Source organism: Colossoma macropomum, unplaced genomic scaffold, assembly GCF_904425465.1.
Source record: "Colossoma macropomum unplaced genomic scaffold, Colossoma_macropomum, whole genome shotgun sequence".
Classification (NCBI taxonomy): domain Eukaryota; kingdom Metazoa; phylum Chordata; class Actinopteri; order Characiformes; family Serrasalmidae; genus Colossoma; species Colossoma macropomum.
In genome coordinates, this window is record NW_023494785.1 from 15,614,378 (window position 1) to 15,626,663 (window position 12,286).

Genomic DNA, 12,286 nt, shown 5'->3' on the forward strand with positions numbered 1-12,286 from the left:
AGCAATTAATGCTGCTGTGTTGAATTTATGACAGGAGAAAAATGCTGACCACAATCTTTAAAACAGGGAGGGAGTGAGGGGAGTTTAACTCTCACTCCCTTTTCAGACATGCCACCAGCCTGACATCCACAGGGCAGAGAGAGAGAAAGAGAAGCCAGACTAAGCAAATCTTTTACCTGTAATTCAAGAATCATTTCAACTGAAATCAGAGTTAGACTCAAAACAGTTGTGCTGAAAAATGACCATTGTTTACTGTTACAGAGAGTAACAAGCACAAACAAACATATTAAAAACAAGGATATACAAAGACTTATCAATCAGGATTGTAAAACTGGCATGAACAATTAAAAATCTGTTGAAACTAGAGCCCCCTTGTGGTACTTAATGCAGAACAGATTAGAAGTGCCTGAGGGTAACTGTAAAAAGGGTATGGTTCAAGGAGTGAGATCTGATTTGAAAACACATTTGCTTCAGAATTAAAAAAAAACAAAAAAAACTGGCCATCATACAGAAATATTTTCCCCCTAGTGTCCAGATTTAGACGCCACAGTCCTTTCCCACTCCAACTCTACCAATTTATAAAGCTCCATGGTGGCTTTCGCGTCTTCTACTGATGAGTGGCCCTTTTTCCCCACCTGAGGACACAAGAGTGAATTTCTGATTAAAATCTATTAGCTTATTTTTTAAACAATTAGTAAACTCAAATTAAATCTGCACAACTGGCTGGGTGGGGGATGACAGGCTCTGCCTTTCATGAAACCACACTGAATTGCCCCTCCTTGAATTACGGCAGGTTAAGAAAAAAGCAAAATGTGGGCACTGATGTCAAAATGCATCCCCAAAATTTAGCAGATTCACTAAAAGCAGAGAGAAGCTGAATGTACATGAAGCTAACAGAAAATATGACAAACATATATGTAAAGGAGAAAAGAATAACAACTGACATACAATTATTTCACTAATAGGTACAATGTGAAATATAATAATTATAACATAGCACTGATATTTCTTAGCACTGATATGTGTAAAGCCTGTTCTCAATGTAAAGCATGAAACAAAATTCAAGTTTAATTGTGAACAAAACCTTTAATTTATTACCTAAAGCATCTGCAGCTTATTTGATTCTGAAGAATTCACAACCATGCTTCTCATAGAGGTTTGGGTCTAACTCACCTGTATATCCTTGTTGAAGAGAAGCTTTGTCAGAATCTTCAGCGAGGCGGTGCGGTCCTCGGGCAGTCCAGCTTTCTGATTCAGTAATGGCATGCGTGAAGTATCTCGTGTAAGGCAGTCAGGATGGGAATAGTGCAAAACCTTAAAGTCATTCTGAACATCATGGCCCACAACCACCTTCCCTGAGAGGATCTTTAAAATCTGTGGGATGATACAAAAATACAGACAATTGGTGACACTGAAACCATGGACAAGGTTATCAATTATACATCAATTCACCAGCTTAAACCATAAAATCATGAGGGATTCAAATACAATTATGGTGTGTTTCCTTACTTCTCTCTGTGCTTGTTTGAAAGGTGTTGCCTTATAGAGATCGCGCTTCCTGATCCCACTCCAACGGGTGCGGTAATCAGTGACCAGATTAACAGGCTTGATGAACTTGTCATATATCACATCTCCATCATAGGTAACTATGCTGCAGCGGGCCAGTTCACTGCAATGCCCTTTGGGCCCTGTTCCTACCATCTCACAGTCAAGGGCTATATATTTCTGAGGGTTTCCGAGACTCGGTACCACTCTCTGCAGAGTTGAAGTGGATTCTCTGTAAGATGTTGAACTTGAAGGCACGATGGATTCCTTGTCAGTCTCTGCCGCACAGTTTCCATGGTCGGTTTGCACAGAACTGGAAGATTTCATGGACAGTTCACACTGACCGCTAGAAAACTTGGGGAAAACAGCACCAGCTTGAGAATCGTCCTTTCTTTTATTTTGTTTATGCCATTGGTTGTTCCCGTGTCCTTCTTTGCGAAAGTTATTTGTGTTTTGCTTTTTATTCAGCAGACCTCTCCTCTCCAAGTGGCGCCTTTTCTTAACAAAACGTCTGTGCTTGGCATTTCCAGCAGGTTTCATTTGTCTCCCATCATGGCCTGAGCCATTAAAGTCCAGGTTTAGCATTATTCCAGACATATTTGAACAGATGTGTCTGAGGAATATTTACAAAGATTTTAAGAAGCTCTCTTATTCAGAGGATACAGCTCAGTTAAAAAGTTAGCCCAATGATCCTGAGACTCTGATGGATAAAAGAACACCCAAGCTCAACCGATCCAGGGACTCCATTTAGATTCCATTCTGTCCAGTCTGTGAAGAAATATATGTATTAGACTTTATTAGGTGCACTATGTTTTTTTTACGTGAAGAAAGACAATGTGTGCAATTTGAATATCTAAAAAATATATATTTTTAGTATAAAACTTTCTTTTTCTTTGTGGTGACTTTTCAAACTCTTATCAAATTACTTTTTATCCATAATTCTCTTTGTTTTTTGAACTTTTTTAATATGAAAAGTGGAATAAAAATAAACCTTATTGTATATTATTATTGTTTACATACTTTTATTCACATCAGATAAACAATCCTTAAGTTAGAGCAGGTTTTACATACAATTAAAAAGGTTGGGTAACCAAAAGTATTTGGAAAGCTGATATATCTGCAGAAAAGACAACAGAAAACTCAGAAATAAACAACGACTGCGTAACATGATAATAACAGAAACAGGTCTAAACATCTAAAAAAAAATAATAATAATAATAAGGAATTAAAAAATCGACTCCTAAAGTCACTCCCACGGTACATGAATATCACGACCTGACTGTGAAAACGGACGATAAAACTAAATCGCTTATCTTTCTAAACGAGGCTGCGCTACATCCATTCATCCCAGCAGATCCTCATCAGGCTACCGAGGACACGTGTTTACAAATATCAAGTCTATAAGTCAGCGCAAGCAATGGATGACAAGCAAAGAATCGAATGTACTAAGTTAGTTATAACTATCTCAGCTAACTTAGCTTTTTGGTCTGCCACCAAAACGAAGGAGAAAAAAAAAGTTACACAAAAGTCTGGCAGTGAATGACAAGCTAACTAGTTAGCTAGTTAAATAACGAGTGCCATTTCATTTCGATAATTCAATAAACGAGGGCAGTTATACCTGTTAAAATGCAGCTAGTCTGTGTACAGCAGGCTGGTCAGCGAGCGAGTTTATTTTCAAACGGTAACCAAAACAACTGGCTAACGTTAGTGAAGCTAAGCCACGTTCGCTAGCTAACGGCTAAGCTATAATGAGGTAAAACACCGGAGAGTCAGCTCTGCGCTTGGCTCCGGGCTTAGTTCACTAACCCCGAGTGTCCATTTTGCTAATCAGTGAACCGAATTGCTTACATCTTATTTCAACAGTTATGGGGAAATAAACACAACGGGGTATAAAAAAAAACCCTCTACATGAACTTACACTGGGTACCACCCCACTCATGTCCAGTCAGTACGTGGAGGACTTTAGTTGCATGTGCGCGGTCTGCGTGTATTTCCGGGTTGGAGGGCAGGGGGGTTTGTTCGTGTGTTCCTCTAACAAACACCGCTAGATAGAGTTATTAACATGCGTTAACATGCATTTCGCTCAGACAGCACTCTGACAGTAAATTAGCTTAGCATGAGACCGTAGTTAGTTTCTAGGGCGGCAAAACCGATGATCAGTGAACTGTTCCTCGGCGACACTGATTCGGGATCATGATGTCGGCCACGTTTTCAGAGCAGCAGCAGAAGGATTTGGCCAAGAGGATCACATCTTTCCTGTCCAGATACAAACACATATCCGACTCCTACATAATTGTAATGGTCACAGTTTTTTTCTCTCTTATAGTTTGTTCAGAATTATATGTAGGCGAATAAAAAAACAACATGGTTCAAAAGTATTTTCTAAATCCACTGAACAAGTTATTAAACGAACAATAAAGGACTATCCCGTGACTGATGTTAGATGTGTGCAATTATAAGGACCACAGCTGTTACTTAATGTTATTCTTAATTGTTACTATATTATTTACTCTGTCACTTATTAACTCAGGAGTTTTTCACTGAGAACCTCTGGGAGACATTGCCAGAAGGATGGCAGAGAGCTCTGAGTGATCTGACAGCACCTCAGATTGCAGATCTGCTACTGGACAAGGACATCAACAACAGAATGTATGTATAAACTACTGTACTGGTTCCCAATCCTGGTCCTGAGTTTACCTTGACCATAACATTTTGTGTCTCCTTAACACATCTCTTCAACTCAAGGAGGGCTTTTTTAACTGGTTAGTTGGATATGTTGTGTTGAGAGCAGGGTAAACTCTAAAATGTGCTGGGCAGGAGGCATTCCTGGATCAGTGTAGAAAACCATTGATCTACTGCAGAGATGGGGACCCCCAGTCCTGGAGGCTTTCCTGCTGAAGTATGCCTGATTCAACTTATCAGTTAATTACTGAGTTTAATTGGTATGCTAGAGTGCAGTGGCAGTGTCGGTGCATCCATGATATTTAGTTTTCTGTGGTGTGGTAAGTTGGAAAAAAGAAAAAAAAGAACCAGTAGTGTCACATTGAAAAAATACTATGAAACACTATTAATACAATAATGTTTGTACAAAACCGTTTGTGCAAAATGCTAATACGAAAAGAATGCAATGATGTGCCAATCATTTAAACTCTGTGTTTAAAGGAAAATACTACAAAGACAACATATCAAATGTTGAAACTGAGAAATTTTATGGTTTATTGAAAAATATGTGCCATTTTGAATTTGATGCCAACAACACGTTCCAAAAAAGTTGGGACAGGGGCATGTTTACCACTGTGTTACATCACCTTTTCTTTTAACAACACTCTGCAAGTGTTTGGGAACTGAGGAGACAAATTGCTGTAGTTTTGAAAGTGAAATGTTTTCCTATACTTGCTTGATATAGGATTTCAGCTGTTCAACAGTTCAGAGTCTCCTTTGTCGTATTTTTCATTTCATAATGCACCATTTAGGATCCTGTTTATATTTGGTTTCTTCTTTGCATGATAGAGTTTTAACTGTGTTCACAGACAGTGGTTTTTCAGAGATGTTCCTGATTCCATGCAGTGATTTCCACTACAGAATCATGTCTGTTTTAAGTGTAGTCCTGGCTGAGGGCCTGAAGATCATAGCCAACCAATACTGGTTTTCGGACTTGTAATGTGCATACAAAGATTTCTCCAGAAAATATTTTTCTCAAAACCCACCCTGTCTTTACTTCGGAAAGACTCAGCCTCTCTAGGAGGCTCATTTTAAACCCTATCATCTTACTGACCTGTTGCCACTTAAAGTAATTAGTGTTTTTTTAGCATTACACAACTTTACCAGCCTTTTGTTGCTCCATCCCAACTTTTTTGCTGGCATCAAATTCAAAACAATAACATTTCTCAGTTTCAACATTTGCTGTACTATTGTCAATTAAATGTAGAGTTTAAATGATTTGCACATCATTACATTCTGTTTATTACATTTTGCACAGCATACCAACTTTTTTGGAAACAGGGTTATACAATGTTTCACATACTGCACTAATTATATTGTCCCTGTAATGACACATGCAGTTGTTCAGTGTTCTTTAAGTATTAACATAATTAAGTGTTAATTAAATTAATTAAATGACCTCCATAATATGCTCAGAAAAGAATATTGTGACAATATTAACACAATAACAATAAATATTGTCATTGCCCATGCCTCTTGCTAGGCTATTTAGAGTGCCGTGCACTTGCTTCAACCACAAAGGTGTTTAGCCCTTTACACGAAACCAGTTTTTTTTGTCTGTTTTTGGCCAGATTGTGGTTAATTACAATTTAAGCTTTTGTTCCTTTCAGTTATCCTTCTGTCTGGCCTCTATCTTTAATTGCACTTCGAGCCACAGCTCACACGCTAGCCTTTCCACGCACACCTCCAGGCCACCAAGTGCAGGACACAGTGGGTCTACAGAAACCAGAGGAGTTTATTTCCAATAGAAGCCAGAGCTCTCTGCTTGGTCACATCTTCCGAAAACATGTGAAACCCAAGAAACAGCATGAGATCCGCAAGCTTGGAACAGTAAGTAAGGATATTTCAATCAATCAAAGCTGTTGTAAGTCATAATTGAAATGAGCCATATCAACAGGTGTCATTTTAAAATATTCTATTCACTACAACAGCATAAACATAAACGTTAACTCATCTTTATTCCACCTGCTTTATTTCAGTTGGTTAAGCAGTTGTGTGACCAAACTCGGTGTACCAGTGTAGTTGATGTTGGTTCTGGGCAGGTAAATTTGCTATCACATTCCACTGTAGAGTGTTTTTAGTATATCATACTTACAGTATGATAAGCACTAACCACCTTAATTCATTGTAGGGCCATTTGACCCGTTTTCTGTCCTTTGGACTCGGTCTAGATGTTACTGGTATTGAAGCTGATCCCAACCTAGTTTCTATGGCCTCCAGATTTGATGGACAGCTCTTGTTGACACTGGCCAAAGAGAATCAAAAGGTATAATTCTTCTTTTTTTTTTATTATCCTGTATTAAGTTTATCCCTACATTTCCAGGAAAAGGTGAAAAATAATGTTAACAGTTTAAAAAAAATCTACCATCTCACTGTAAGCCCATTTCTTTGTTTGCACTTTTTCAGACTGGCGTATCTCAGCTCTCAACAGCTGGTCCTGCACCTCAGCATGTGCTTGGCTGGGTCAACCCCAGAGCCACCTGGGAGGTCTTCCTCCAGCAGCTGGGCCAAGGGGGAGAAGAAAGTGAGAGTTATCCAGGCACAGTTGGACCGTGTAAAAAGAGACAACGGGTATCAGTGTCAGACCAGGGACCTGAGGTTGAAAGGGAGCTTGTTCATGGAAGCCAACACTTGTGCACTGAAGAATGCAGCTCAGTAGCTGATACTGAAGAGAGACAGTCTTCATCTCTGCTTCACCAACACGATGGAGATAACTCTGACCGTGCAGCCCAATCACTCACTGTGACAGCAGAACCTCGCTTTCACAGTAGTTCTGTTTTAAGCCATCTCCGTAAGGAGGACTCTTTGAATGAGTCACCTGTAGGTGCTATGCCCAACATTACCTCTGGATGGACTTCAGCCATATGCCCCGATGTCCGTTCTTGTAATAAAAGACCCAACAGCTCAGATTTTGTCCTGACTGGGCTTCACGCTTGTGGAGACCTGAGTGCTACTCTCCTCCGTCATTTTGTTAACTGCCCCCATGTTCAAGCAATCACCTCTGTAGCATGCTGCTATATGAAGATCACTACCAAGGAGAACCCCACTCCTCCTGGAGTTGTCCCACCTCCTCTCTCTGACAACTCAAACGATGTGTCACAGTCCTTTGGTTACCCAATGAGTGAGTGGGTGAAAGGGTTGGCTGAGCATGAGCTGTCTTATAAAGCTCGAGAGGGGTCATGCCATGCAGTAGAAGACTATATCCGTAGACTAAGAGAGGAAAGTGCGTTGCTGAAAACACATTGCTATAGAGCAGCGCTGGAGAGCATCATAAGATCAGAGAGGCCTCAGCTGCGCAGAGCTGGCATCCAGACCATCAAAAAAGCCCATATGCTGTCATTTTCAGAGTCAGTATTGCTCTCATTGTAACTTTCCAGAAATGGTGTGACTAGGACTCATAGACTTTTAAAAACAGATGTGTCCAGTTAAGCAGTTAATGACCACACATTTTGAGATACTTTTAGCTGAAATAGATAATAAAACATTAACAAAATCATTGTTGAGAGAGTACTTGGGTGACAAATTAAAGGTAAACCCAACACAAAGTAGATAAGGTTTTGGGCTGCCAAAACAGCTTTAACTCCCCTTGGCATAGATTCTGCACTTCTCTGGAACTGGAGGGATGAAACATTATTCTTCCAAAAGTTATTCCCTCAATTGAAGTTTTTATAATTGTGGTTAATAGCATATGTTTTACAGCATTTTCATAATCATCAAGCCATGTGGTGATAGGCCTGTCAAAATTATTACATAATCATTGCAATTATCACAGTTATTTGTGATAATTGCAGTTATTAAAGATGATTGCAATTATCATTTTCCACATTAGATTTCACAATAATATTAAGCTGCAGCAAATAATGTGTGTTGGATTGATGCAAATGAATGTAAATGAAAGTAAGTAGAAAATATGTTTATTGTGCACATCAAGGAACTTATGAAAACAAAAAAACACTTCTTAGTGCTATAACACATTTAGATGGCAGTTCTGTGTATTAGCTATGTAGCTAATTCTCATGTTTTTAGCATGCATCATAGCAGAATGAGTTTTTTTTGTTTAAAATTTCTCTCTCTTTGTATGAGAGTATGTGCATTTACACAACAGTGTAGCGCACCAGTTCAACAGTACTACCAGGGTTAGATAGTAAACATAGCTTATTAGCCACTTTTGGCTTGTACTTTAATAGATGTATATAATGAACATGCCAAATTGCTAATCGTAATTATTTATATGACACTCGTCAGCTTAAATTTTTTGATCGTGGCAGCCCTATGCGGTGACCGCTCGTGCCCTGTAAATGGGAGGCCTTGTCAACCACTCCCATCAGGATAGAAATGTTTCATCATAAGATCAGGGTGATCAGTCAGAATAACTTTGTATGTTTATGCAGTGACCCTCTAAGGCAATAAGTGGACCAAAACCATGATGGAAAAATACTCCCCACAGTATAACAGAGCCACTCGACCCCCTCACTTCAGGGGTCAAGCCTTCAGACATGTACCATTCTCTTGGTATACACCACACATGCATTAAGAATATGATGAAAGATGACTCATCTGACCATTTTTCCACATCTGTGTAGACCAGTGCTTATGGTTTTGTGCCACCGAACTCTCAGATGTGCATTAATCTTTGTAATGAGAGGTTTATTCATTGGAACTGTACTACATTACCCCTTTCTATGCAGTTGTGGATGGACTGTTCTTGCTGACACAGTGTAATCACGTCCTGTGTTGACATTCTCAGTCACCTGAGGGACAGTCTCTCATCTGTTTTTCCTTACATACTAAAGCATCACGCTCATTGAATGTGTGCTTTTGACCACAACTTCCAAACCCTATTTACTGATGTATTTCCGCAGCGCTAAATGCAAATGTCAATTTAGTCACTGTACTTGTTGAAATACTGGCCAGTTGAGCAGTGTTTTTGACTGAAGCCATTCGTGCCACAATAATGAACCCTCACGTAGATCTTTTCATCTTGCTATCTTCATCCAAAAGGTGAACTGGGTTTGTTCAGCATTTTTATCACAGAGCATGGTAGGATGTTAATTGCTTAATTGTGTCATGCAGTCCTCTCTAGAAGTATCTGCACTAGTTATGTTTCTCCATTCATTTATTCAGATGTTTAATTTGATACCTGTCTGTAGCTGACAAGTAAGCGAAGGCTTATTTTAGTATTATGCAACCTACATTCCGAAGTCATCACCCACTTGCCTCAAGCCACATCAAGTGGTTATTTTTACACCAGTAACCTCAAACAGACTTGCTTATGAGGCCTAATGTTATCTACACTACATGTACAAAACCTTGTAGGCACCTGCCAATCCAGTGTTTCTTCTGGATGTAAAGAGCATTAATAGGGAGTGTGTCCCCCTTTTGCTTCAATAACAAAGCCTCTGCTTTTCTGTGAAGACTTTACATTAGATGTTGGAACATTGTTGTGAGAATTTGATGGTATTCAACCACAAGTGCATTTGAGGTCAGATACTGACGTTGGAGGATTAGTTCTGGATCACAAACACCACTCCAACTTATCAAGTTATTGGATGGAGCTCCATCTGTTCAGAGATCACAGTTACACTGCTCCACCTCATGGAAACACCAGTCGTGTTCTAACAATGCTTTTCTAAGGAGATTCTACAAACTGTGTGTGCACAGTTGAAAGCCTATGTTAGCAATAGATGCACCTTAAAGTAGCTGAATTCGCTGATTAGAAGTGGTGTATGGATACATTTGAACATACAGTGGATAAAAAGTGCCAGTGTGATTTGCATAGCTAAAAACAGTAGTAGTAACTGTCTTGAACCCTGAATTTCATCTGTCCATTTTTATAGGTAATAGTACATCATACATTAACACAAATTGCAAGTCTATTTCATATTATAATCAGATAACTGATTTAATTCTGTCCAAACTATCCTGCAAAAAACATCCCATAACATTTGTCTGTGTTTTTTTTCTCTGAGGACCCAGCACACCATTTAACCTTCTGCCTTTGCTTCTGTAGGTATGCCCGTTTGGGACTGCCCCGTGTGGGACTGCCTGCTGACCTGCCCTTTGACCGTGTCAGTGTGGAAGGCATGCTGGAGCAGCAGGGGAGAGTGGTGGTGTATTTTAGCCTGGCTCTGCTGCTGGCTCCAGTGGTGGAGACCCTGGTGCTGCTGGACAGAATGTTGTTTCTGCAAGAGAGAGGTAAGCATTCTGGACTGCTAGGGGCTTGAGTATTCAATGGTTAGAGAGATAAGTAGTTCATTTTAAACTAAGGATGCCTTTTACTTTTAATGTAGCACTTTATTTGATTTTTCTCTAAATGGGTGACACATTTTATCTAGCTAAATGTATGGCATTAGTTGTGTATGATGACTTTAACAGCCTGCATTTATCACTAATTTTGCAATTGTAGATCTTTCTGTGAAATCAATGTCTAAATATGTTTAGTACACATGTAGTGCTTAGTAGCATGTCTATACACCTAGTTGCAGAGTAAGCTAATGTTCATGTATGTGTTCTCAGGTTTTCAGAGCCAGCTAGTTCCTCTGTTTGATCCAGCCCTTTCCCCTCGAAACCTTGTGTTGGTGGCAGTAAAACCAAAAGCAGATGGAGAAGAGACTCATTAGTGGAGCAGTTCCAAGTCATCTGCAGTTACTATTCAGAACCTCAAGACTGGGTTTGTTTAAAAAGAGGTTGCACAGATTACAACAATCCAAACCTGCTTATTAGGGAAATAATGTCCATGAAAGCAGTGGTCTGAATTTAAACTTGCTTATCAGACATTTTTTTTCTGACCAACCTCTCCTCCGACAAGCATTTTCCATTGAGTTGTTCCAGCAGAATTTTCTGGCTTTATTATCTGCTTTTCTGGACAAAACCAGGTCCTGAACTAAATAATACTGCCAGCAGAATTTTATTTGAAAGTTCTTTTTAGTTTGATTATGCCTTTTTCCAATGTCCAAACAACAGACTGTCCCAGTATTTTATGTCAGCAGTGACACAGCCTCATGCAATACTTGAATTTGTCTAAATTGTGTTATTGCTGTTTTTTAGTATTTTTAAATACATTATAAATCTGTGTCTGTTGGTTTATGAACAAGTTTGAGACACCAGATTATTCCTCCTTGCTGCTAAGACTAAAATATCTGAGAAAAGACAGATGGTGCAGGCACAGACCCCACTGCTTCTCACATAGTTACCAGAATGGATGTGTTACACGGGTTGTTTTACATTAATGACTCTGATTAATTACCAGGTTTGATACATGATTAACTTACTAGATGGACCTGGGCAATGATGTCTTAGATTACTACTGGGTTTTGGACCTTGGCAGCCTCTGGCTATTGTGCCTTCCCTGAGACCTAATCGCATTAATGAAGCTATCAGAGCTCAGGATCTCTGGCTCATCTCATAAAACATTTAAAATGGTGCAAAAATGAACTCAATCTGTACAACACTACAGTGGGTAAGATTTGAGAATAGCTGCAAATTAACAGAAGTAATAGGACCAGTGTCAATGTCTTGAGCAACACCTTTTACAAGAAAATTGCATACATTCATTTGCTAAACCTTAAGATTTAAGCATATTTATTTATTTATTTATTTTTTTACTTGCTTTAGAGCTGGTTTCCCTAACCTGCATCCCAGCTTGGAGTGTACATGCACACGTCTTATATTAAAAGACAAAATCTGGTTGTGCAGCAAAACAGTTGTGAGCGATGCACCCCAAAATCAATATTAAGCTCAAGATACTAGAGCCGAAAGTCTCAGAAAAGACAGTCAAGGAAGCAGTTAAGTCCATAATTCAAATCATTACCTCATCTCGCATCAGCATGTATGAACAAATTTCACCTGTAGATGGCACCCTTGCTCAATACAAACTGGATCTATACAATAAGCTGTGCTATATATCCGTCCGACCTCTGCATGCTATGCTCACCTTAACTTCAAAGCTTAACACCCACACAAAGCCTGTTAATATCAATGAAAAAAGTGAAGTACGTTTGCACTACTTATACATTGAAGA

General features: G+C 39.2%; 2 protein-coding genes across 3 annotated transcripts; one reads left to right on the forward strand and one right to left on the reverse strand.

Moving 5' to 3' along the window:
• Positions 1-229: 229 nt before the first annotated feature.
• On the reverse strand, positions 230-3,574 carry isg20l2 (interferon stimulated exonuclease gene 20-like 2). Of its 2 annotated transcripts, none has more exons than XM_036584166.1 (4): positions 3,464-3,574; positions 1,510-2,313; positions 1,174-1,374; positions 230-635 (listed from the first exon to the last, which is right to left on the reverse strand). In XM_036584166.1, the coding sequence occupies exons 2-4, from the start codon at positions 2,140-2,142 to the stop codon at positions 525-527; spliced, it is 945 nt and encodes a 314-aa protein (XP_036440059.1). In that variant the 5' UTR covers positions 2,143-2,313; positions 3,464-3,574; the 3' UTR covers positions 230-524. The 2 variants fall into 2 exon arrangements, with proteins under 2 accessions (XP_036440059.1, XP_036440070.1); XM_036584177.1 differs by lacking the exon at positions 3,464-3,574 and adding an exon at positions 3,164-3,453.
• A 112-nt stretch (positions 3,575-3,686) lies between these two features.
• On the forward strand, positions 3,687-12,216 carry rrnad1 (ribosomal RNA adenine dimethylase domain containing 1). The gene is made up of 8 exons (XM_036584156.1): positions 3,687-3,840; positions 4,076-4,194; positions 5,877-6,096; positions 6,246-6,308; positions 6,398-6,532; positions 6,673-7,613; positions 10,277-10,461; positions 10,783-12,216. Exons 1-8 carry the CDS (start codon positions 3,739-3,741, stop codon positions 10,884-10,886), a joined length of 1,869 nt encoding a protein of 622 aa, XP_036440049.1. The 5' UTR covers positions 3,687-3,738; the 3' UTR covers positions 10,887-12,216.
• Positions 12,217-12,286: the final 70 nt, after the last annotated feature.